This window comes from Cicer arietinum, chromosome 5 (assembly GCF_000331145.2).
Source record: "Cicer arietinum cultivar CDC Frontier isolate Library 1 chromosome 5, Cicar.CDCFrontier_v2.0, whole genome shotgun sequence".
NCBI classification, from domain to species: domain Eukaryota; kingdom Viridiplantae; phylum Streptophyta; class Magnoliopsida; order Fabales; family Fabaceae; genus Cicer; species Cicer arietinum.
The window spans coordinates 78,574,233-78,600,774 of NC_021164.2; the positions used below are offsets into that span (position 1 = coordinate 78,574,233).

Sequence of the window (26,542 nt, forward strand, 5' to 3'; positions counted from 1 at the left end):
CAATGTGTGATGCTGTGTTCTTTAGCCACGTGTTGGCGCTAAGTTCATGCATAGTCTTCACCGCCAAACTGTTTCTTTTTGCTTTTTTTTATATAATAAAGAACTCAACATGCAACAGCAACAGCATATAGCAAGTTGAAAATGGCGGGAGTTCAATTAAGAGACGAACATGGAAACCCAATCAAACTCACTGATGAATTCGGTAATCCAGTTAAGTTAACTGATGAACACGGCAACCCTATCCACCTTACGGGTGTAGCAACCACCACCCCTCCAACTTCCACAGGTTTTGGTTTTGGAACCTATGGTGCCGGTGCTTACGGTGGTGGTGCAACCACACATCCGACAACGGTGTCAGATCTAATCTCCACTGAACCAGCCAGACACCATCCCACCGATCAGGCTGCAGGAAGACTTCGTCGCTCCTCCAGTTCAAGCTCTAGTTCTAGCTCTGTAAGTTTTCTATGTCTTTTAATTTACAAATGTGATTGAGTTAGTATATTTTAAAAAGTTTTGAGTTTACAAAAAGAACGTATATCTTACTGGTGGGTTTTGTTTTGTTTTTGAAATATAAAAGTCAGAGGATGATGGGCAAGGAGGGAGGAGGAGGAAGAAAAAGGGAGTGAAGGATAAGATTAAGGAGAAGGTTCCAGGTGTGGGCAAAAAGGAGCATTCACAGACAACTACAACTACTGTTCCAGCTGCTGCTGGTCCCCACCCAACTGCAACGGCAACTCATCACCCAGCTGAGCCAACTGATCAGAAGAAGGGTATACTTGATAAGATCAAAGAAAAATTGCCTGGCCACCATTCCCACTGATCAACCTACCTACTTATATATCAATCTATCTATGTCGTTTGTGTCTATGATTACTAGTATATACCGTACTAATGAACTTTGAAATTGTGCTTTATATTATGTGTTGTATAAAGACTATGTGATTTCAATATCTTCTTAAATATACGTACTATTATGCAAGAATCTCGCGGTTAAACACCTAAAAGACCTCGCAATTGCTTATCCATTTAAGATAGTAACAGTAGCAAACAAGATAGTGAATCTATATAAACAATATATTTCTTCCCTTCCTTTCAAATATGAAAAGGAAAATAAAAATGTCATGTAATAAATATTGTAAAACATGTGATACTGTTACTTATAACTAATCGAGTAAAAGGTGAAGCAAAAAAAAAAACTATTCAAGCATTAAAGAGTATTTCTGTTAGTGGCTGGAAGAGACCAAACAATGAAAATGATTTTAATCTTTCCCAAAATCAGCATTATAATGGGCGCTTGATTCTAGTTTCTTTGCTTCATTCAGTTTGCGAACGGCCTGAAAAATCAACCAAAAAGATATAAGAAAGACTATATCCAATTTAAGTAAATAACCACAAATCAATGCATTTTCTACCCTTAGCAATTAAAAGTTGCCACACTAATCAAAACGCCGCGCCAGTCAAATATTACTTTTTAAATGCATGGAAGGGATATTTGATTCTCTAAATACACATTTTCCACAATCAGGAGCAGAACAAGCTAACAAGCCCTCAATATGGTCTGGCAGAAACAAAAGTTACTAAAAGTACCCAATGAAAACATGATCTTCCTTACTGTCACAAGTATACAACATAAAGGATCTATTAAGTATTATCAAATAGAAGCACTTTACCTTCATGAAATCTTCATGAATTACATAATCACGTTCTGCACGAATTGCAAACATCCCAGCTTCAGTGCAAACATTACGAAGATCAGCACCATTGAACCCCTGAAATCAATACAGCACAGAGAACCATAAGGAAAATAATGCGAATTATACTTCAGCATGCATAAGTATCCTTAATCTACTACCTCAGCAAGCTTTTTTTTTCACTGTACCTCAGCAAGCTTCACGACTGCTTCGTAGTCAATTTCACCATGCTTTGCAATTCCAGCAGCATGGATTTTGAGGATTTCCATCCTTGACTGCTCATTTGGCAATGGGATTTCAATTTTTCGATCAAGTCGACCCGGGCGAAGAAGGGCTGGGTCAAGAACATCAGGCCTATTTGTAGCCATAATAATTTTAACCTTCATACCACAACCAAGTTAAACCACTATTTTACATTCTACATATATATATAAAGCAATATAGAAAAAGTCAATAAATGTTGTAAATTTCTAACTAGTGCAGATTTTGTAAACATTAATGGGAAATCACCTTTCCAAGCTGATCAAATCCATCCAGCTGGTTAAGAAGCTCCATGAGTGTTCTTTGAATTTCACGATCAGCACTTGTGCCCTCACTGAAACGCCGTCCACCAATGGCATCAATTTCATCCATGAATATGATGCAAGGCTAAAACAAAAGGATGGAAACGGTAAAAATCAATTATGAGTAGCTAATTAGAAAAAGAAAAGTCCAGTTTGATGCATTAGAAGTTCTTCCTACCTGATGATCACGAGCATAACCAAACATTTCCCTAATCAGTCTTGAACTTTCACCAATATATTTATCAATTATAGCACTGGATACAACCTGAACTGAAGTACAACTTGGATTAAAATGACACATCATGCACTTAGTGCGCAGAGCACAAAGAGCAAAATATAACCTTCAAGAAGTTAGCATCAATGTTGCTGGCGATTGCTCTTGCTAATAATGTCTTCCCAGTTCCAGGAGGTCCATAAAGAAGAACACCCTGCGAAAAGTATATTCAGTTCCTTCTTTCAATGCAACTCTAGTCATAAGTCATACAAATGTTGTCAAGATATTGTTACCTTGGGTGGTTTGATTCCGACCCTAAGAAAAAGCTCAGGATTCATTAGAGGCAGTTCAATTGATTCCCTGAGTTCTCGAATCTGATCTGAAAGCCCTCCAACTGCAGAGTAACTAACATTTCCAGGGTCTTCATGTAGCATATTATATACAACTGGGTCAACCTGGGAAATTGTGATTAAAACACAAACATGAGATGAATGTTAAAGTGATTATCTTCTGCATAAAAAATGGTCCAAGATTAGATGATGAGGTATACTTCACGGGGAAGAATTCGCATAATGGTTAGTGTTGTCATATCCAGCACAACTCGAGTTCCTGAAGTCAGCTTCTCCTTGTCTACTTTACTACGACAGCCAACTACGTATCTTGGTCCACTGCTTGCTTTAACGATCACTAAAAAGATTTAAATAATATGCACTTCTTAGAGGATCATCTTTTAACCAATCCACCAATTTATGACTAAGAGAAGGACAGACATTTGAGTTCACAACAAGAAAACAACATTGCATAAATAAACGTTATGTTATGCTTGCTTGAGCAAGTGAAAATTAGGAAGGTTAAAAAGTAAGACCCATATGGTTTCAAAAAATAGATTTCTATATTGAGGATAGATTTCTATCCTCAATCAGTGTTGTCAATGGCGAAGGCAAAAAATCCGCCAAATAAACACGCCATTGCAGCATATGGCGCCGCCATAGTGGGCATCCTACACAAATTTCCTATGGTGTTAATAAAAAAATCCGTCATATAATTCCGCTATGGTGGTGCTACGACCACCAGTTAATAATACTGTCCTCAATTCCAATTACAAAAATATTATCTTGATTTCTCAAAAGATCCAAAAGACAAAAACATCCAAAAGATTTTCTCAAACCAAAATTAGCCTTAAAATGCAAATCACTTTGTACTCGTTTGCTGCAACATAAATGTGGGATGTCTGAAAGTGGAATTTCAAGTAATTTACAACACATGACATGAAAGGTGAGTTGAAAGTGATTTCCTATTTTCTAACAAGCAACAAGTGGTAAAAATCAAAACTTGTCCACCCCAACCCTTTTCACACTTATTGGCGATGCAGTCCAAGTTAAAGTTGCAATGCCATAATTTAAAACCATGATAAAATATAATACACCATACACATTCATACTGAAGAAAGAAAAGCAGAAAAACATGTATCTCGATATAGGTTGAAGTTGAAGAGAATGCATGTAAATTTAAGCTTACTTCGTTGATGATCAAGAGGCCTAAGAACATCGCCAACGATTTGACCAACACTCTGAAAGGACTTCAAATCATCCTCTGTTTTGTCGAAATCCTTGTTCGCATTCCGCAAATTATCTCTAACTGAGTACAATATTATAATTTAACGAAAAAGAAAAAAAGAAAGAGAAATAATTAGGGTTTGGTTGAAATGGAATGGACCTGATCGAACTCTGGAATGAAGCTCCTTGTGTTGGAGGAGCTTTTTGCGATAATCAGTAACTGCAAAACGACGTCGTGCTGCATCATCATTATCGCTTAACGACATCTCACAACGTCAAATTAAAAATGCAACCAAACTCAACTTTATCTGTGAATGATCGCTGCTACTCTTTCATGTTCGCCCTAAATAAATACACTACTTCTTCGGTTGCCGCCTAAACAAGTAAACTACTTCAAAAACTATTATTTATTATTTGTCAAAATATTCACTTTTATTTTTTAGGTTTAGATATATTTTATTTTTCTATTTCTTTTTTATATTTTTCGAAAATGTCTCACTTTTTCTTTCTCCAAATTTTTTTTACTTTGATTTTTTCTTAAAATAGTATCTTATTTATAATACTTTGATTTGAGTCACCACTAACATAGACTTTTTTACGCACCTGAAATAGTAATTTCTTGTGAATGATTGAGAGAAAGTGTAGAGAAGGATGCGGTCATAACAAATAACCCTGCTATCCATAAACACGAGATCCATATTTAATTATTGAATCTAAATTTATGAATGTCATTTGATTCACCACCTTCTCATATATAATCAAAAGTAAACAACCTCACAATCACAATCAACACTTTTTAACAATTTGTATTTTGTAATCATTTTTCTGACTAAATGGAACAAGAGATTGAAAATTTGATATTCAACATGGGTTCCCTTGGAACCACTTTCTCACAAAAGTAAGAACATTCAATTATTACAATTAAAAAAAAAAGTCTATTTTCATTATTATTTTGTAAAATTAATTTGGTTATATAAAATTGTGTATGAGCAGGAGAGGATTGTCAAGGTATTACTCAGGGAAAGCAAGATCATTTGTTTGTATGGAAGATGTTCATTCGGTGGAGGATTTGAAGAAATCAAAACATCCTGATTCAAATTCAAAGAAAAGGAAGAAACATTCTCATTCTCATAGGAAGGAATTCATCACTCCATATCCCTGTCGAAGGGCACCTAGTTGCGCTCAGTTAACTACCCCATATGTTAATGCCTAGAATTTCTCTATTTTATTTGGTGCTTCCTTCACAACAATCAATACCACGTAATATATTGATGAATTTATTCATCACTCTGCTTTCTCCCCCATCTTGTATATATCTAAGCCAATTATATTTTACTATTTATTATTTCTATAGCACTCACGCTTTCATGCGGTTTCTATACGTTGTACAGTTTCAAAATAGACAAAATTGAAATCAAAATATGTTAAATCTTATCCTTCTCAACATTTTTTTTCTTGCCATGTTGTTACTTGAGAAATGAATTCAATTACGTTTAAATGTGAATAGTTAGTTTTACATTATGTGATTATGATGGGCTAAATATTAGATATATGAGAGTAGAAATTCATATATTTACATTAAATTTTTTAGTAGATATGTGGTATCAATTTTTTTTTGGTTCAAAAGCATTTCATCTATTGTTGTTCTCGTATTCAGACTCTTTGATCTCCACCAAGTGGTATCCGAACCATTGTTCAGTTTGGTGGAAGAGTGGGAGTGGATTCTAGGATTGGATTATGATATGAACATTTTTGTCACGAATAACTTTTAGGATCATTTTAGGTTGAAGATTTTATAAATTGGAACCAAAGTCATATTCTGTTAGAGAAAATGATAACTCAAACTATCTAACTCATAATCGCGCGATTCCAAAACAGGGTGACATTTGGTAAGTTAAAAATGAACACATATAATAGAAAAATCGTGATATGAACACGTATAATTGAAAATGAAATTTGGTAAAATTTGTGTATTATAGTTTAATGTAAAGGAAATTGAAAATTATAATTCAACAAATGAATCAATTACTGAATAAGAATACTACAAATATCAACATTCTTGATAAGTTAAAAGTAAACTATCTTAAGAACTTTAGAGAGCAAAATCTCACCCACCTTACAATATGTTCTAAATCTAATTTGTTTAGGAATTTACCTTTTATAACGTCACTACCTTACAAGTTATTTAAATTTGACCAAATTCAAATTCTTACAATGACGCCCAAATAAACTTTTATCAACTACTTATTCAAAACTAATTAATAATAAATATTTGATAACACATAACTCCTATCTTTTTTCTTTACCTTCTTCAATTTGAATTAAGTAACTTATTGCACTTAGATTCAATTCTTCCCAACTTATACTTTCTTGAAATATAAAATGATTATTAAATTATTTAGAATATTTTTCACTTTCTTTACTCCTGCTTTTGTAATTAGAGTTTCAAAATATCTGTATTTGCTTTCTTGAGTATACTTCATATGTCCTCATCAAATTCTTACATCAAAAGTTTTTCTAATAGACTAAAAACAAAGATAGATAGTTTAATAAAAATAAAAAAAATCATAATAATTTGTATATCTAAAATCTTGATAACCTTCATTTTCATTGTATTTCCCTTTGTTCATTTTTTAGTTGCCACGTTATTTACACCAACTAAGAAAATTAATATATTTTGTTATTTTGATAAATTATTATTTAATGAACGGAAATATAAAATTATTTTTCTCTATCTATAATATTTTTTACTATTTAATATTTTATTTCACATGTGTCTTTTTGTGCAATAAATAGACAGTTAAGGTTCTTCTTGGCACAACAATACTCCTTGTTCCTCTCAATATAAGTTATTGTAGCAAAAAAGATTTGTTTTATTGTATACTTCCTCCTGACATAAACAAAAAATTATTTACATTTCTTAGATTCAAATATAAGTAAATATGGTATATTTAATGTTAATATTTAAGAAATATTTTTAAATTAATTTGTTAAAATATTGTAAAGAGATCACAATTATAATTAGAGACTGTTTAGTAAATTTATATCATGTTTTACATGAATATCAACAAAATAAAATGCACCTAATAATTTTTTTAATAAATGTGAAATAACTATTTTTTAAACAAGTGCAAATCAAGTATTGTTGTTGTTTTCTTTATTATATTGTTAACTACTAGTATTTATTTCTCTTTATTTATTTAAATTTATGTAATCTATTTGTTTCATACCATTAATAAAATTGAACTTTGTAAGTAAATTTAGTCGGCTTTGTAAGTAAATATTATTTTTTTTATCAAAGTAACCAAATTAATTATATATTTTTTGGTCTATATTTGTTAAAGTGACAACAAATATAGTAGTTAATATTAAATTGAACTTTAAAACTAACAAATCGGAACAAATTTTTCAATAAAAACCACCCTAATAACCCGGAACATATTTTTCAGTAAAAACCACGCTTTGAAAATCAAACAGGTAGGAATAATATTTTACAACTATTTATTCGTGATTTTTCAATGCATTAAAAAAAATATTTAAGTTTTAAATGTATTAAATCGATAACATAATATTTGAAATTATTTATTTTGTTTTTGTCCATTAAAAAAATTGGAACATAAAACAATAAATAAATGAGATGATAGTAATTAGTAACTTCGTAAGGAAGAAAGTAAATAGAGAGAATGTAGGTCAAAGACTGAAATAAGTTGGGAGGTGGCACTTTGAAAAATGAAGCAAAAGAGTTTGCACACCCACACGGACCATGCCGAAACAGGAATAATATCAGCTTCCGTTCCGTGTGACGTGTAAAGCACGCACTACATTATAACAGAAAAAGCCACGTCTATCTTCTCACACATATCACTAAGCCCTTGCAATTCCACTTTAATTACCATTTTGCCTTACGTCGTCGTCACAAACTCCTTTTTTCCACACAAGTCCTGGTCCACTCTCTGTACGGTGCAACAGAACACTAAACATACGTTGATCACAACGTCGACGCACCATTTCACCGTGTTCAGCGAAGCACCAGAACAATAAATAAAATTAAAAAAAGTACCACTACTACTTAATTAGTAAATAAATTACCTAATACTACTATTTCATATTCATTTGTTTTTTTTAAAAAGGTTTTATTTATTTATTTTCTCCCTCAATCTTCTCCGTTTGGGTTTGTTTGTTACTACTCTCTCATACATTGATTCTATGACTATGGCTAAACCAAAAGCTCCAAGGCGAACCCTAGAGTCATATTCAGTCAAACACATGAACAAAACTATTAAAGGTAAATTCACTTATTTTCCCGGCAAATTTTTATTTTCTATCTCAATTTTCTATTTTTGTTTGATTTCTTAATATACGCGTTTTTCTTCTCGATTGTTTCAGCTGGCGATTGCGTTCTCATGCGTCCTTCTGATCCGTCGAAACCCTCCTACGTTGCTAAGATCGAGCGGATCGAAGCTGATTCTCGTGGTGCTAACGTCAAGATTCACGTTCGTTGGTATTACCGGCCGGAGGAGTCAATCGGCGGCCGTCGTCAGTTTCATGGTACTAAGGAGGTTTTCCTCTCCGATCACTTTGATGTTCAGAGCGCTGATTCAATTGAAGGAAAGTGTATAGTCCACAGTTTCAAGAGCTATACCAAGCTTGATGCCGTTGGTAATGATGATTTCTTCTGTCGCTTCGAGTACAATTCCTCCACCGGCGCTTTCAATCCTGATAGAGTTGCTGTGTGAGTTGATTAACCCCGTCATAGAGATATCTTTCTATTATTGTTCTTATTATTACAGTCTCTGTTAATGCTAAATTCAAAATATGTAATTTTATTTTTTTTAAGGTATGATTTTGCTTTGGAATTGGAATGGAATTTCGCATTTTAATATTTATTTTATTCGGCAGTTAACAATTAATTTAGATTGTATTTTTTTTAAAAGAATTTTGTTTGTGCTTTGGGTTTCTGTTGCTTAAATATGTAACTGGTCACGTCAGTTTACACATTTCATTTTATTTATTTTTGAAGATGTCCCTTATATTAATTATGTTATAATAAATTTTTTTTTGTTAAGTTGGAGAATGGAAAGTAACAGTTTTTTTGTTTACAATGAATAAGGTGTGGGATCTTTATTTGGATTCTGGCTTATGTGATGTTCCTTGCTCAAAAAATTTTCATTGCAGGTATTGTAAATGTGAGATGCCCTACAACCCTGATGAGCTTATGGTCCAGTGCGAGGGATGCAGTGATTGGTAAGTTGAATGTTATCTCTAATTTATTTGTCTTCTACTGTGTTTTGTTTTGTGTTTCAGTGTCTGTTTGATTTTCTGGACTGGACTCTAGTATGTCCGGTTCTGTGGATGTTTTGCATCGTCCTCGTGTGAGGAAAACAAGTATTTTAAGTCAGCATTAACCATATGGGCATCATTTTTCCTTGTGAAAGACTGTCCAATTAACTTGGACTACTCTTTCCTTTAATATTTTGTTACCCGATGTTGCTTAATGAATGATACGTTTCTTAATAGCAGTTCATAGGTTTAACTACTTTTTCTGTTAGTGACTTCTTGTTTTGCTTTGTTTCGTTGTGGCCTCTGCTTCTGTCTAATTGTTATTCAATGCATGCCTTCAATAACCCCCGCCCAAAAAAACCCTATTTTTCCTTGTTCTGCTTATACAATACTTTTGTTCATGCATTGATGCATGTTTTAAATGTTTTGTAACTCAAGATAGTTATGTTTCTTTTCGTAATAGATGTAACTGTTCATGACATTTATAGATATAGATAAAGCTACAGATGGAAGCTAAAGAAAACAATACTTCTAGTTAGGCGGTGGCTTTATTTTGTTTAGCTTTTTAGGAATCTCAACATGCATAAACATGGGAAATAGTTCCTTGCACATATATGGCATGCCAATCCACGCATTGATAAAGCAAAAAATTTGGATTTATGATGTTGAATCTGCTGATTGGGAAATTTGTTTGTTGATTATCAAATCTAACTTTTGAAAATTGATGCACTTAGTATATTTGAAGGAATATAAATGGTAAAGAATAAAAGTAATCTTTTTATGCATTTGAATGATGTGTTTTTTAGCACTTCATTGAATATATGTTTGTAATTTGGCATGTCATGTGTTTCACACTAGCCATGGTGTCTCGTGACTTTTTATTTCTTTATTACGCTTATCTAATTATAAAAAAATACTCTGTTTCAGACATTTTATATACATTTATAAAGTTATAACAAAAGTAATTAAAAATAATTGCATTTGGATTTATTATTGAATTTATTATACTTTGTTGCTTTCACACATTCACATCTATGCTTGGAATTCACTTGAATTGGATCTCTGTGCCAAATTCTGCCTTAGCTCTAAGATCCCATAAATATCTATCTCCCTAAGTGGACTGTGGATTTCTGACATGTCCTCAAACAAATTAAGGATAAATGGATAATGAAGATCTTAAATGCCAGGTGAAGATTCAGATGATTAATTCTGTTTGGGGATGTAGCGCCTTTCTTATTCTTGGAGTGGAATCTTCTATGAAATTATTCCAGTGGCAACTCAAGATCACCTTCACAGAATAATTAAAGAGTAGCCTTAGATAGATAGATTTTGTGTAGTGATGAACTTTACATGGTTATTCCCTACTTGTTAAAATCTTGATTAGAAGAGAACATCAATTTAATTCTCTGCAGTTTTCTCACCCTCATGATTGTGGTCAATCATCACAAAATATGGTCGATCTACAAAGCTAACTGAAATCCTGCCTTCTGAATCATCAATTTTTTTTTTACTTTTTATGGGACACATGATCAATTTGGAAGGTTATTATTAATAACCAATTTTTCAGTGGGCTTTAATGATCTATCTTGAGGCTATCAGTTTGTTTGCTAAACCATGATAAATGGAGATCTTTTGGTTTGAAGTACCTTTTTGAAGAGGATTTACGTAAATAATAGCTTGTTTTGCAAAAGATGCCTTTATAATTTGGATATCAGGCTTTTAGTGAATGTAGTCTTCAGCATAATATTTGTGATTCAGGTTTCATCCTGCTTGTATAGACATGACTGTGGAGGAAGCCAAAAGACTCGATCACTTCTTTTGTGAAAGTTGTTCTGTCGAAGGTCAAAAGAAGTTGCAAAATTCTCATTCTGCTGCGAGACACTTGGATACAAAGGTATTTATAATTACTGTTGTTTGATAGTTTGAGACTGAGTTTGTTTTCAGCACTTACTACAATATCAATTGACTGACTTACATGGCCACTGGAGATCTTTGATATATTCATCTGTCGGTTTGTTTATTCCACTCCAATCTCATATGATTATACCTTATGTATACTTCGATTCAATGTAAAATGTATTATCAGTTGAGCTGTTTTTATACAGGGTGAAAGTTACTTCTTCAATATGAGAATATAACATGGTATCACAGTTTGCAAATTTGAATTTTAACTTTCTTTTGATGTAATAACAAAAGTCTGATTGTGACAAACATGCATGATGGATAATTTCAGAATCTTCTCTTACCTCTTCTTAGGTTAACTTATGTTTCTTCCAGGTTAATGCAAATTTTAAGACAATGATCTTTCTTTTTTTACTCCTAAGCTGCCCATTAAAGAAAGCAAAGCTTCATGTTGAATTGCTAGAATGCCTACTCTAACGGCATGGCATTTTATTCAGAGCTCTACATATTTATGAAAATCTACCTTTTTGTTATAATTATAAATAGGAATAATAAAGGTTGACCTCCTGAAAAATATTGATATATCTGGATGCTTCTCCATAGGCATAGCCTTTATGTTCAGCTATAACTGTTTATATTTTGTTTGGTATTGCAGGTGGATACTAAACGCCGTCGAAGGTAAAATAGTGATAGTATATAAGGCATAAAATGAGGTAGATCTATAATGGAAGGAGACTCGTGTTTTTAATCCTGGGTAGGAGCTGAACAAACTCGGAGACAATGCTATATATTAGTAGTAAACTGTAGTCTTTCTCTACTTTTATGGAAGAGACTAATTTGGAAATGTTTGTCAATGGTTTGAGTATCCATCCTTGTTTCCCTTGGAAGTGGAGGATGTGTTTCTTTTGGCTGTAATTATTTAATTAATGTAGATTCTCTATCTATCAACTTCGCGTCCACGTTCTTACTCGGACTTTTGTAAAGTATCTTTGACTTATTTACAAACAGTAGACACTACTCTTTGTACTTATTAGGCAGGCATGGATCTAGCTTTTCTATTCTCCGGTGATGTCACCATGAGCAAAAGGATCCAAATAAAAGGAAAAGAGAGGTTTTTATAGAGGACTACCTTTTGTCTCGTGGGGGAAAGAAACTATTCATGTTGTGGAGAGGATGGAAAGTAAGACTTCTGTTAACCTTGTTACTATCACACCATATTTAATAATCAATTTATAATGGTAATTGCAATTTTTAAGAAGCAAACAGGTTCGTGACTGCTTACTAGGCTTCTACATTATTATTTACTTGGGATGGTGCTTTTGTGGCACGTTTACCAAATTCACGTTTAAAAACCACATTATGGCATAAGCTTGGTTTTGGGACTTCTATTAAATTGTGTGGTGAAAGTGGTGCCTAACGCCTTAACACACACTCGAAGACGTAGATGTCAAACTAAACATATGCTAAAACGGTACTTCTTTGTAGCCCAATGTTTGTTTGTTTTCGTGCTCTTAAGGTGGCATCGACCGTTAAATTGAAGTTTTAATTATATGCTTGTAACTTCACAGTGTATACGGCATCTGGAACCGAAAACGGTAGATAGATAACAAATCTAACATGCTAAAAATGTAAGGATGTTTGTTATTTATCAGTTTATTTAAGTAAAATATGCAGATAATTGTTACGTAAAAATATGAATATATAATAATATGTCCTTAGTTTAATTAGCAAATAAGGTTGAATGTTTTGTTTTGAATTTAAATTAAGACTTTGCAATTGAATATGAATTTATGATAGTATTTATTATCCCTTAAAAAATTGAGAGAGTATAAATATAGTTATTGAAGTTGTTATCCAAGTAGCTGTTGTACATGTACAAGTACAAGTACGAGCATTTTTCCATCTCCAAGTACGACAAAGGATATAAGACATTATCTCTAGGTAATGCTTGTTCTTATAAGAACAAATACTTCATATAGAACTTCTATAAGATAGATGAATGCTACTATATATCACCTATGTATTTGAAAATCATTTGAAATTTTAATGGTGATTAGCAAAACATAGAAATATAAGTTAACAATTACATGTGCCTTTACAATTGAGACATAATTGAAATGGTGCCGATTCAACTAATGAAAATTAAAGAGACATATTTGTGGTATTAAGATGGTCAACATATAAATTTTAAAATATTAGATATATAATATATAAAATAAACTTTTTGTTAAATAAGTGTAAAGTATTTCGTTGAAATAATATAATATATGGTTTTTGAAAGTAGAAGTGCAAGACTTTTCTTATCCTTATGTTTGAGATTATGATCTAATTGATGTCGGTTCAACAAATTCAATTTTGAAGAATACATTCGTTTACACTAGTTTTTATTTAATGGACATAAATAAATCACTTTCTCAGTTCTTAGAACGAGGAAGACCATGAACTTTGGAAAACAAGTTGGTTCAAATTCAACTTTCATTCTTTGTGTTTCGTTAATAAAAAAACAATACAAAACAATAAAGTAATTTTTCTTCTAACATTTGCTTAAGTATGCAAAGAATACAACAAGTAAAGCAAAGCAAAGTCAAAGAGTTGAGTTCATTTGATAATTAACCTTCTAGTTATTATCATATGATAACTTTACACTCTAATCTCTAAAGTAAATTGAAAGACAAAAATTCAATATAATTATGTGATTCTTCATCTAAAATCAAGAAGATAATTGGTTTAAAAAAGACAAATGTGTATCTACACTTCAACGTCTGCATTTGGTAATGACATCAATTAAAATGTGTGAGTGTCAAATGATAGGAATATCATAAACACGTCTAAGTGATACGAGTCCAAAGACTAAATATAAATCTCTAAAAATAATTTGAATCAATTGACGTACAATGACAACATGTAGCCGTTGCAAACTTAATTTCTCAAGCCTTAAAACGAGGAGGACCATGAATTATATTTTTATATGTTGAATACAAACTGGTGTAATATGAGGAAGTATTTCAAATTTCTTTTTCTATTATATGAAAAATATTTTTTCTTAAATTATGACTATAAGATGTTTCCTCAAAATCTTTTTTGAAAATCCCATCCGATAAACTTTATCAAATCCATCGGTTCAGAAATTGCATTTTTGTCTCTGGCGGATAATGAGTGTCTTAATTACATTTTCATACGTCTCATGTGTCTACATGATCATATCTTTGTTGTATTGTCTATTATATCATATTAAGAGAAATGTATCATGCACCCCCCTCACTTCCCCCCACCCATTTTTATAGAAATATAATTTTACCCTTTTAACTAAACAAATATTTAAAATATTCGAATGTTTTGAAAAATTTGAAATGGCAATTTTTGAAATTTTTCTATTTCGAAAGTTTTGAATTGTTCGAAAATTCTGAAATTTTTTCTATTTCAGAAGTTTCGAAACTTTCAAATTAATCAAAAGTTTCGAAATTTTTTATCAATTCTGGAAAAATACATTTCAAAAGTTTTAGATTTATCAAAAGTTTCGAAAATATCAAAATATTCTGAAAAATTACGTTTCGAAACTTTCGTGTTTATCAAAAGTTTCGAAAATGTCAAAAAGGTTCACTTTTTTATATTTCGAAAGTTTGAAAATTTTGGAAGTTTTGAAAAATGAAGTGGTTAATTTTTTTAATGGACGAAATAGTATTTTCATTTAAAATGGGGGGTGGGAAGTTAAAGTGAGGGAGTGCATGGTACATTTCTCTCATATTAATTATCATAATTTTAATTTCAACTTGTGTCTAAATGGACTTGTTTCCTCATCCTCCATTAACAACATTTCCTAACACTCTTCTGCTCCCAAATTATACACATGACAAACTTTAACCTCATCCTTCTCAGATTGTTCACATTCACGAGCATGCTCTAAATTCCACATTATTTATACTAATATGAGTTGAATTCTTATTACCATGTGGACATTAATTTTCTTTTGTTTGATAATTAACTTAACTTATTTTCTTTGTTAGCAACCTCCTTAATTATATTGCAAAAAAGTATTTATAGTACAAAAAGATATAAATTAATTAATTAATTAATCTTATCTCACCAAAAGTCTTTAATAAAATAATTCGTCTTCTAGCTTTCTTATATGGAATTGTAGTAATTTTGTTAGCGATAAATTATGAAAAACATATATATACTAATGAGTTTTATAATAAGAAAATATTTTGTGAGTAATATCAATAAATAAAAATACATAAAAATGTTACTATAGAAAAATAGAAGAAAATAAATAAATAAAATATCCATTATTTTGTAGTGATAAAACACTTCTATATACAATAGTTGAAGTTGAAAGTTAAAATTAAATTTTTTTTCTTATCTATTTTTATCACTATAATTTTTAATCTTTTTGCTTTTAATTTTATAATTATATTTTATTTTAATTTTTATCTCTACTATGTGAAAATCACTCAACTTACACTTCTCAGGTGACAACTATGTATTACACAACACCAAAATAAAATATAATATGGCATTTCATGTTAACATGTCACGTCCCTACTTTAGATGAAAGAGGACATCAAAGATTACAATAAAAAAATTTAAATTGTTGGATGAACTTTTTTAAAAATATTTAAAATTACTAAAATCAAAATTTAGTTAAATGTCATGGATTAAAAACACAAATAGCTCTTTAAAATTTACGATTTGTCTTTTTTTTTTTTTGTGAAATACGATTTGTTGGTTGAATAACGTATTTTTTCACTATACATGTATGGGTATACGTGAGTTGGGTTGGGCCGGTTTTAACAAAATTCGATATCCGACCCAATCAATTATGTTTAGATTGGATTAAGTTCTAAACCCGTATTTTTTTCATTTAACCCGAACCAACCCGACTTAATCAAGAACGGGTTGGGTTAGGTTGACGGGTTATACATAAATAATATGTTTTTTATTTTACGAGAAAATATATTAAATGAAAATATATTTAATACTTTAATGTCTCAAAAACTATAAAATTTCAATCACTTCATTCAATTTTTAAAAAAATCATCAAAAGAAGAAGTTATTAATATAAAAATTAGTTATTAAAATTAGTTATTAGACGTATGAACATCTTGTATCAGAATTCATATAAAAATTAGTTATTAATAATATATTATTATAACTAATTTGTATAAAAATCATAACAGTTGCAAGCACATAAACAAAAGAAGAAGGTAGACGGCAGCACGACTTCAAGAAGCTGAAAATCTAAATAAGAAGAGCAATAAAATTCTATTGAACTACTGAGACTGCCAAACAAAATTTAAAATATATATATATAGTTATCGGGTTAGGTCTACTGGTTTAATTTGTTAAACCCATTACTTAAACCAAATATAAGTGGGTTTTAATAGGTTGGGTTGGGTCGGACCTGAAAATGATAAGATACAAGTAAAAACTGGATTGAATTGAGTTGGATGAACAAATTGACGAGTTGATCCGCACCCATATACACCCAGTATACTGTCATTGCCACTGTGCTGCCAGACCAACCCTTCATGACCCACAATTTTTAATCTTTTTAAAGGTACTATATAGGCCAAAAACTAGTAAAAGATAATGGTTAACCCTGCACTATAAGAGTTCCAAACCAAAAAAAAAATTATAATACATAAACACATTCAAATTTTAGGAATAAAAAAATGGCCTATATTTTATGAAAAAAAATATATTAAATTATTTTTTTATATTATTTACAAGTTTTTTGTTGTTTTGTTTATTATGTTATTTATAAGTTTTTGATATTATTTAAAATAATTTTTTATTTATTTTTAATTGCTCTTTTTATTAAAGATTTGATTTTCAAAACTAAAAAATAAATTCTAAAATGTTTGGGACTATTTTGTCACCATATATACATATCAAATTCATTCACTTTCTCTTATTTTCTTCATAATATTCATTTATTTTGTTGAATACTCCCTAAAAACAAAATAATGAAAAAGTTAAATGTATATAGTCTTAATGAAGACCGAATACATTAGTGAGTTTTTGATGTTTGATTCAGGAGGATTACATTTACGGTAGAAAGTTTTATAATTAACGGATATAGTATAAGTTAAATAATTGTAAGATGAATGCGATGGTAACGCAAAGGTTAGAAGAGTATATAAGAAAGAGGTACAGTGGAATGAAAAGTATAAGGAGCTAAAAACAACGTCCCTCTCTGACGAATAACATGGTTGTTCTTGATCATCTATCTCCACTGGCACTGCCACGACTGCCCCCCCAAGACACCGACTCTTCATTTTTCCATAATAACAAATAATGTCCAGACCGACCTCTTCGGGTCCCGCAATACACCTTCTTCCCACGTTATTCGTCCACGTGTCCATTTTTCCTTGGTTCACTCACAGATCCATTCTAACGCCGTGTCTCCCTCATCTTTTTCCACAACTCTCCTTTTCTTTTCCATCTTCGCATATTGTTTCACTCGCTCTCTTCAATCATCTCACCTTTTCATCATTAACACTACAACAACTCAAATTCACAAATACTACCTCTTCATTTTTTTAAAGTGAATACTATGTAATCCAAACGGTTACTATCGCTCAAAATGTTACTTTTTAAAAAAAAATTGACAAATATTTCTAAAAAATTAATTTTTAAAAATGATGTCTTTATTTTAATTTTAATATTATTAAATACATCAATTTTTATATAATTTTTTTTATATTTTATTCAAAAGATTGCCCGTCTTTTAAATTTGTAATTAAAAATACAAATTGAATAATTGTTAATAAATTAGTCTATAAAAAATTTATTTTCCGTATGCAAATTAGTTTTTGGTACAGTGACATTAACATAGATATTTGTAGAAGAATCTCATATTTGATTAATCTATCACATTATAGGATCTTTTTTATTTAAAAAGAATTTTAACTCATGATTCGAATATAATTATAATAAACTAAAAAATTGTTTTTCAAGATATCTGTATTATAAATTTTAAATTTGAATTTAAAATCTCTAGAAAAGACTTTTATCATCACATCTAAATGTTTATGACTCATTTTATAAAAAATATATTTTAATTTTAAATATATAACTATCAATTTGTAAAAATCAATAATTATTTTTACGAATTATTACAATTTTGAGAACTAATTTACCATTTTTTTTAAGAATAATAAAAATCTTATCCATAGATATTTTATTTAAATAATTTCTATAAAAGTTGTAGTATATTAAATATTTCTTTTAAAATAAAATATAAGTAAAAATGATATTTAAAGATTTTCAAATTTTATATTTATTTATATTTTATTTTAAAGAAAGTATATTAATAATCTAGAAAAGTGGATCTTCATCTAATGTAATAATATCACCATCTTAAAATAATTGATCTTTTTGATCATTTTATATATATTATGAAAATTGTATAAATAAAATAAAAACTATTATTATTTTTATCAAATATTATCAATGTATTAATTGAAATTGTGAATTTATACTAACTAGAGAGTACAATAAAATAAAATAAAAAAACTTTTAAATGTTGTTGAGTGTTATTGGGTACCAAAACTTAAAATGTAAAACCAATTGAAAATTAAATATTAAAAAATAACATAAAATGAAATAATTAAACGATAAGACGGTATCTGACAAAACTCTTGATAGTTGACTGGTGGCCTAATTTTGATATACATGGAGTATAATAATATAATTAAGAAAAGAAAAAGATTTGGAAATAATAATGATAGTAGTAGAAGTGTTTGTTGTCGACATGGCTGAAAATAATTGTAGCGAGTGTAGTTATAGGAGCGTGGGCAAACTAATTGTTTAACTTCATCCACACGTCAGTTACTTACATGTCTTTTTTAATTTCTCAATTATCTTAATCGCTGGCTCATGCGTCTCATCATTCATTTCTAGTACTCCAAGAGTAGTATAAAGTGCCACTCCCCTTCTCTTTTTATTTCCATAACAATTTCCAAATCATCATCATCATGGCAGAGGAGAATCATAACAAGTACGAGGAGACCAACACCACCTTTGATTCTGATCATTCTGATATCAAAGACAGAGGTGTTTTTGATTTTCTAGGTGGTAAGAAAAAGGATGAAGATCACAAACATCAACAAGAGGATGTGATCGCCACTGAGTTTGATCATAAGGTCACTCTGTCTGATCAACTGGCAGAGACCAAGAAAGACGAAGATGAAGTTCAAGTTCAAGTTCCAGTTGAAGGAGAGAAGAAACACAACGTCTTCGACAAGCTTCACCGATCTGGAAGTTCCTCAAGCTCTGTAAGTACCTACCTACCTTTAATTTCTTAATTCATTCATTAATCTTGGATATCAATAAGTGTAATGAAATAATAATAATAATAATAATTAAATTTGGTTTTGATTGATGTAGTCGAGCGAAGAGGAAGGAGAAGATGGAGAGAAGAAGAAAAAGAAAAAGAAGGAAAAGAAGAAGGTAGTGGAAGAGGAGGGTTCAGTTGAAGTTGAAAAAGTAGAAGTTGTGGATGTAACAGCAGCACAACCAACAGAGGAAAAGAAGGGTTTCCTTGAGAAAATAAAGGACAAGTTACCAGGACACAAGAAAACAGAGGAACCACCTGTTGTTGTTGTATCAGAGACAACAAGTCATGATGAAAGTGAAGATGCAGTGAAGGAGAAGAAAGGTATTTTGGAAAAGATCAAAGAGAAACTTCCTGGTTATCATCCTAAGACTACTACTGAACTTGATGACAAAGATCATCACAAGGATGACACAACAACCTCTCATTGAGAATACTCAATTGTCTTTCTTATCTTGGATTGTGTTGTTTTATGGATGTGTCTGTTTATTGGGTATTTTGCTTTCTTTCATTAATTAATTAATATCATCAAGGACTTCTTGTGCTTGTCTTCATTTTCTTGATGATATATTATTGTGCTTTGCTTGTACTTAATTTGTCTTTGTGGCTACTTGTTTCATTACACAAAGGGAATGTTGTCTCCTTGTATTCAAAGATGTTGTGGAATCAATATTGTATTTTCTTTCTTTTTTAATTACTCAGATATTGTCAACCACAAATATCTTATTCTTCGTATTTATGACTTTTTTTTTCGTTTAATAAATTAAAATAAACTGTTGAACGATTCATATCGATAGTTTTTGTTATGAACTATTTAAATAGAAGACCAATTTTTATATTATTTATCACATAAAATATGGACACTATATATCACTTAGCTTTTTTATAATTTATTCACATTTTCAAAATAAATTTAAAAGATAATGACACTAAATTTTACATCAAAATTTTCAAGTCCGAAGGTCATCTCCCTAATTCGATTTGAATTCATGTAACATGATTTAGCTTTTGAAGTTTGTATTTGAGATTTATAAATAAATAAAAGGATTTAGAATCAATTTTTAATGTTTGAAATTAATTTAAAAAAACAATTTCATTTATCAAGTATTGACATTTTCTTTTATAGAAACAAAGTATTGAATTTTTTACATAATCTAACAAGAAACTGATGAGTAGTTGTTATTTTATAGTATATATTACATTTATATTTTAAATAATTTTTTTTAATTTTATACAAATATTTATTTTATATTTAATTATTACATTTATCGTGGACAAATATTTTTCTCATGCTTTTGTATGTGACATTAAAAAATATTTATTTTGTACTTTTCTAATACTCCTATTTATCAATGATAAAATTTTGCATTATGTTTTATTAATATTTATTCATGATAATGTTTATCATGTATTTTTTATGTATTTATTTATAGTTATTTTATATTTATTATTGATAAATATTTACATATTTTTTTATGCATCAACTATAAATATGTTTTCCGTGATAATATTTTTTTTCTTTTTTAAATATTTATCAATAAAAATGTAATATTTATTAAATGAGAAATATTTGTTCTGTATTCTTTTAAAGTATAAGTGACATATATTTATGTCATAATTTTTTATATTTATTATTATTTTTTTGATGAATCAATTATAATTATCTATCTCACTTTTTTTTATTACAAAATAGTTTTATGATTTCTACATTAATGACTTGTTAAAACTTAAATGTTAAACGACAATCATATAATTTTGCATTGTAATTATAAATATTTTTTTGTAATTATGTTGTTGTATCATTAATGCATCTACTAGTATTTTTACTTTAGATATCGATTATTTATTTAGATGACAATTATTTTTACTCATTGCTTACATATATTTTTTTTTGCAGTTTTGTTGTTTTTTTAATTGCATTTTTTTTTTGTTATAGTTTTTTAACATGTAGTTTTTTTTAAGTTCGTTTATTAATTGCAGTTTTTTTAACATATAATTTTAAATATAAATTATTTTCATATTTTATTAATGATTTAATAATAAAATTAGTTAAAACAATAATATAATTTAAAAAATTGATAGCTGAATAATCGAATTGGGGATGACAAGCATCGGGGATTAGGAAATACTAGTTCATAGGATTCTCACTCTCAACTCTCAAGTACTGCATAATTTTTGTCTATAAAAGAACCGACCGGGGAGCTTACCAATTTGTCTTTGATAAAGTAAATCAAATAATTATTAGTAGTCGTAGGACAGAGGGTGTTTTAGGAATATCTCATTCAACAATGCCTCTCCATCTCATTCACAGTGGCTTCATTTCTCTTTGCCCTTAGTAGCTTCCTACCTCTTTTCTTTTTTCTGCAAAAGTGCCTTAGTGCCTTTATTTTTACAAATAAGATATTTATATCCGAGTATCAGTTTTATTTTATTTTGTGTAGTTGTACCAAAATAAATCATAACATACCATAACTTGGGGAATAAATAGGCCTCGCCATTTTTGTTTAAATAGGCTATACCTACTCAAAACAAAATTAAAGTATGAATATGACTTATCATCTTTCAAATATTTTTTTTAGCTTTGATCTATTTTTCTAAAATCTTAATTTAACCTACTAATTTATTAAAAATTTATTTTGTATTAAAAATTAGAAAAATGACATTTTGTCTATCTCTATAAAAGTTATTAAATTAATAAAAAACGTGAATTTCATTGAATTTATATACATTTATTTTATTCTATTTTTCGCAACAAACTTAATATATACACACAAATAACAATCATAAACAAAAATAAAAAAATAAAACACTAATGTAAAAAAATAAATAAATAAATAAAATACAATCATCAAACTTATAATATTATGATTTTAAAAGAGAATAATAGGTATAAATGTCGAGATATGGAAATAAAAAATTATAGTTCAAATTTCAATCAAAAAAGTTTATAACAGAAATATAAATAGTATACTTTTAAATAGATAAAATAAAAAATCTTTCTTACAAAAATATAAAAGTCGTTCTTTTTTTATTATTATTATTATTATTATTATTATATATAAATATAAATATTATATTTTTAATTATATTTATACAGATCAGTATGATATATTTAATAGATTTTTTAAAGAGTTCAAATTTAATTTTTTTAAAAAAATAAAATTTTAAACTTAATATTTTTATTTAATAAATTAAATTAAACTAAACTTTTTATAGATCGATCTATAAATATGTGTCAGATGAATTAACCTATTTCCACCATGAACATAAACAATTAGTGATATCATATTTAATTCAAATGTTTTTCCCTACTTGGACTAGTTGATAAAAATAATAAAGAATCCTATCTGAACTGACCGGAAGTGGCTTCCATGAACTTCCATCATATGTTTTATGGTTAAGATCCTCTCAGTACCCAGGGATTTTAAATATGGATGTGAATCCAATTTATATTAAAGAAAAAGAAAAATGCTGCTATGCCCTACTTCATAAGGCACATATGAATATGATATGATGAGTGTTGACTAGCTGTTGTTGACTCCTAGCTTTATAATTAACCCCACTTAAATGCCACACAAATTATGAATCTTCACCAACTGTTTTCTATTTATAGCTTGTAATATTAATTTATACTTTCTCCATTCCATTTTTTAAGTGTCAGTTTTTTCAGAAAAAAATTGTTTGTCGTTGAGATAATAAATAATTCAAAATAATATATGAAAAAGATAAAATTATCTATGAAAAATTTAATAGTATTATTAGTTTATGTAAACAACCTTAAAACAATAAACAAAAAGGAACAGATACAATACTACCTATAACATAATATTAAAAAACTCTAATAGCAGCTATCGATTTTAGTGGAGTTTTTTTATATAGATTTATGTTTAACAATATAAGCTTGGTGACACTAATTCACTTCGATAACGTTTATTCTTAATATATAGCTTAAATAAATCTTGAAAAATATTAAAGTTTATATTTGTCTAAAGTTAATAATTTACTTCAGATATAAATAAATAATTCCCGATGAAAACATAAACAACTAATGTTTTTTCTTTTAATACGTCTATAATTTATAATGCATGTGTAAATATTTACCTAAATTTATATTTGGTTTACATGTAAAGTAAATTGACGATTTTAGAGGAGCTAATTCTTATATTAATAATGATAGAGACTTTTGTTTTTATAAGACAATAAAAAATACAATTTAAACAGTTTAAGATTATTTTTTTTGTTACGGAACAAGTTTAAGATAGTGAGGAAAATTTCTTCTATAAATATATAATTCTTTGAAGATTTTATAATATTTTAATTATTTCTGGTCCACTAATTGTTAATGCTTGACACAGTAACATCCTCAATATTCTAGTAAAAAAACATCCAAATTTTTTTATTGAATTTATTTATCAGCCACTTTATACATTGTAAAAGTCAATTAAACAAATGTTTTAGTGAAAAAAAATATATGAACATTAAAAATGTTATTTTTTTAAATGAGTATCATAAAAGTCAATTTTACATATATCATTTTTTTTAAAGAATAATAGTAGTGCACTATCAAAGTATACATGAACCATTAATTTTATAATTTTGAATATTATTAAAATTATAATTATAAAATAAAATGATAAAATCAAAAGTACTTAATGAAATGCACTTCATTTTTTTTCTTTTTAAAAAAATACTATCAAAAGAGTATTTTTGTCAATTCATGTGTAAATGTAGACTATACGAACCATAAAAGTACGAAGGTGACAGAAATTTATTAAAGCCCATATTGTCAACTTATGGGCCTCATTATCATTGGACTGCTGATTCCCGAGTTTCCCAGCAACGCAACAGTGCAAAAAACAGTTCGTACAAAAATTTCGTCTTCGCATCTTTATTTCATCATCACAACCGTTTACAACATAATACTCTATTTTTTTTTTAAATATATTATTTGGTTCACATAATTTACATATTTAATTATTTCATATAAAATTCGAAAAATATATAATAAAAGAAAAATATAGTATTTTTTACCAAACTACCATAATCAAGTACTATTTACCATGAATAAATACAAAGTGGAAAGATTGATCTCAAATGCATATAATTGAAAAAGAAAATTGCTCATTTGATGTGGCTATTTTTTATGGACAAACGTAATTCTCAATTTTTTTGAAACACTAATTATTTGCAGTTAAACTGCATAAAAAGTTAAAAAATCTAACTAAAATTATACAAGAAAAAAAATAGCATATTAAAATTTATATACACACGACAACATAACAAAATAACGACAGATACGTTTGAACGCTAGTTTATAATAAATGATGGTTGGATTGTTAGATGGAACAAATCTAATAGTATAATTTTCACATAAAATAAAATAATTTTAAAAGATTAATGGGTGTGCATTGTAGTGCATAGTTTATTTTTTCTAAGTTTAAATACAAAAATTACAATTATTTGGCATGAAGGCAGAGATATTGAAAGATCAGAATAAAGTAACAATAACAACAAATCCTCCACCGGTTACTGATGATGCATATCAAAGAGGAGAAGCTAAACAAAATAAATTATGTAGATGACATGATATAATTATCACTAGGATATCAGTTTTTATCAATTAAATTAAGATTTAAAGATAAATTAATAATTTTTATTGAATATATTAGACAGACAACAAATAATATGTGAATAAAATTTAGTAAACACTACGCGAAAAATGATATTTTACGGCGCTTTTTTTAAGTCATTTACAGCGTTTTTTCAAAAAATTAAGCACTGTAGTATCCAGCGCTGTAAAAAGATACAACAGCGCTCTTTAAAATAAAAAAAACGCTGTAAATCTCTTCTAAAAACGCGCTGCTTGTTGTATTAGTTTTACGACGCTTTTTAAAAAAAGCGTTGTAATATGCATTCCTTTATTTCAATTAGATCTCTTTCTGGGATTATAACAACAATCTCTTTCATAAATCGTAATATACAGTATCCGCAGCCTATGTTATTAGTTTGACGAGAGCACTATAAAATAAAACATATAAGTCAATAAATATTTGTGGATTGATTGTTAATGAAATTTTAAAGCCATACATTTCAAACCTTTATTAGAATCCATGTGATTTATTTGATTTTTGCTTCGACACTGTAGCACTCATTTGAGCTCGGAAAACTTGTAAAACACTATCAAATAAATGTGATTATTAGTATTAACAGACACATTATATATATATATATATAAGAAATAAATGAATAAATGAATACAATACCTGAAGAGTGCGAAGAAATACGTAGAGTTCATAAGGTTACGGTTTCGTTTAAGAAGAAACAGCGAGAATGCGCAGAAATACGAACGGTTCGTAGGACAGAATAGGGTTCTCATTGAGAAGAGTATGTAATAATGTTCGTAGGGATAGTAACAAATATGAAGATGGTTAACAATATGGTTCGTAGGACATTAGGGTTCGCAATGAGAAGGATAATGAAGAGGAGAAGGACTCTGAAGTGTAGTGAAGTTTATGTAATAAAGAGGAAACTGAAGCGATTTACTGTTATATGTTATTTTTTAAAAGCCTATTACAGCGTTTTTTTTAAAAAGCGCTGTAAAAGACCTTCTTATTTTATTTTTTAAAAGCCTATTACAGCGTTTTTTTTAAAAAGCGCGGTAAAAGACCTTCTTATTTTATTTTTTAAAAGCCTATTACAGCGCTTTTTTTAAAGAGCGCTGTAAAAGACCTCTTTACTTTACTTTTTAAAAGCCTATTACAGCGCTTTTTTTAAAAAGCGCTGTAAAAGACCTTTTTATTTTATTTTTTAAAAGCCTATTACAACGCTTTTGTTAAAAAGCGCTGTAAAAGACCTTCTTATAGTAATTTTTTAAAAGCCTATTACAGCGCTTTTTTTAAAGAGCGTTGTAAAAGACCTCTTTATTTTAATTCTTAAAAGCCTATTACAGCGCTTTTTTTAAAAAGCGCTGTAAAATACCTTCTTATTTTATTTTTTAA

General features: G+C 28.9%; 4 protein-coding genes and 1 long non-coding RNA gene across 6 annotated transcripts; 4 read left to right on the forward strand and 1 right to left on the reverse strand.

Annotated features, from left to right (window-relative positions):
* The first annotated feature begins 108 nt into the window (after positions 1 to 108).
* Positions 109 to 982, forward strand: LOC101513498 (uncharacterized). Its single transcript, XM_004500727.4, has 2 exons — positions 109 to 453; positions 578 to 982. The coding sequence occupies exons 1-2, from the start codon at positions 142 to 144 to the stop codon at positions 818 to 820; spliced, it is 555 nt and encodes a 184-aa protein (XP_004500784.1). The 5' UTR covers positions 109 to 141; the 3' UTR covers positions 821 to 982.
* A 74-nt stretch (positions 983 to 1,056) lies between these two features.
* Positions 1,057 to 4,430, reverse strand: LOC101513175 (26S proteasome regulatory subunit S10B homolog B-like). The gene is made up of 10 exons (XM_004500726.4): positions 4,185 to 4,430; positions 3,987 to 4,106; positions 3,019 to 3,155; positions 2,762 to 2,923; positions 2,596 to 2,682; positions 2,433 to 2,519; positions 2,202 to 2,339; positions 1,880 to 2,071; positions 1,671 to 1,769; positions 1,057 to 1,334 (listed from the first exon to the last, which is right to left on the reverse strand). Exons 1-10 carry the CDS (start codon positions 4,288 to 4,290, stop codon positions 1,260 to 1,262), a joined length of 1,203 nt encoding a protein of 400 aa, XP_004500783.1. The 5' UTR covers positions 4,291 to 4,430; the 3' UTR covers positions 1,057 to 1,259.
* An 89-nt stretch (positions 4,431 to 4,519) lies between these two features.
* Positions 4,520 to 5,456, forward strand: LOC140920554 (uncharacterized). Its single transcript, XR_012163238.1, has 2 exons — positions 4,520 to 4,922; positions 5,018 to 5,456. It is a non-coding gene; the product is annotated as an uncharacterized lncRNA (long non-coding RNA).
* Positions 5,457 to 8,129: 2,673 nt separating this feature from the next.
* On the forward strand, positions 8,130 to 12,236 carry LOC101512538 (chromatin remodeling protein SHL). Of its 2 annotated transcripts, XM_004500725.4 has the most exons (5): positions 8,130 to 8,309; positions 8,411 to 8,756; positions 9,200 to 9,268; positions 11,063 to 11,198; positions 11,862 to 12,236. In XM_004500725.4, the coding sequence occupies exons 1-5, from the start codon at positions 8,231 to 8,233 to the stop codon at positions 11,886 to 11,888; spliced, it is 657 nt and encodes a 218-aa protein (XP_004500782.1). In that variant the 5' UTR covers positions 8,130 to 8,230; the 3' UTR covers positions 11,889 to 12,236. The 2 variants fall into 2 exon arrangements, with proteins under 2 accessions (XP_004500782.1, XP_012571496.1); XM_012716042.3 differs by lacking the exons at positions 11,063 to 11,198; positions 11,862 to 12,236 and adding an exon at positions 10,492 to 10,609.
* Positions 12,237 to 19,026: 6,790 nt separating this feature from the next.
* Positions 19,027 to 20,241, forward strand: LOC101512214 (dehydrin ERD14). Its single transcript, XM_004500724.3, has 2 exons — positions 19,027 to 19,485; positions 19,598 to 20,241. Exons 1-2 carry the CDS (start codon positions 19,186 to 19,188, stop codon positions 19,973 to 19,975), a joined length of 678 nt encoding a protein of 225 aa, XP_004500781.1. The 5' UTR covers positions 19,027 to 19,185; the 3' UTR covers positions 19,976 to 20,241.
* Positions 20,242 to 26,542: the final 6,301 nt, after the last annotated feature.

Bases quoted from the DNA above. Each gene is read 5' to 3' on its own strand.
- LOC101513175 (XM_004500726.4), bottom strand. From the start codon at position 4,290: ATGTCGTTAAGCGATAATGATGATGCAGCACGACGTCGTTTTGCAGTT. The intron at 3,156-3,986 runs GTAAGCTTAAAT...AAATCTTTTTAG, and splicing joins GCCTCTTGATCATCAACGAA to TGATCGTTAAAGCAAGCAGT. The intron at 1,770-1,879 runs GTACAGTGAAAA...TATTGATTTCAG, and splicing joins CAGTCGTGAAGCTTGCTGAG to GGGTTCAATGGTGCTGATCT.
- LOC101512214 (XM_004500724.3), top strand. From the start codon at position 19,186: ATGGCAGAGGAGAATCATAACAAGTACGAGGAGACCAACACCACCTTT. The intron at 19,486-19,597 runs GTAAGTACCTAC...TGATTGATGTAG, and splicing joins CTGGAAGTTCCTCAAGCTCT to TCGAGCGAAGAGGAAGGAGA.
- LOC101513498 (XM_004500727.4), top strand. From the start codon at position 142: ATGGCGGGAGTTCAATTAAGAGACGAACATGGAAACCCAATCAAACTC. The intron at 454-577 runs GTAAGTTTTCTA...GAAATATAAAAG, and splicing joins CAAGCTCTAGTTCTAGCTCT to TCAGAGGATGATGGGCAAGG.
- LOC101512538 (XM_004500725.4), top strand. From the start codon at position 8,231: ATGACTATGGCTAAACCAAAAGCTCCAAGGCGAACCCTAGAGTCATAT. The intron at 9,269-11,062 runs GTAAGTTGAATG...TTTGTGATTCAG, and splicing joins TGCGAGGGATGCAGTGATTG to GTTTCATCCTGCTTGTATAG. The intron at 11,199-11,861 runs GTATTTATAATT...TTGGTATTGCAG, and splicing joins CGAGACACTTGGATACAAAG to GTGGATACTAAACGCCGTCG.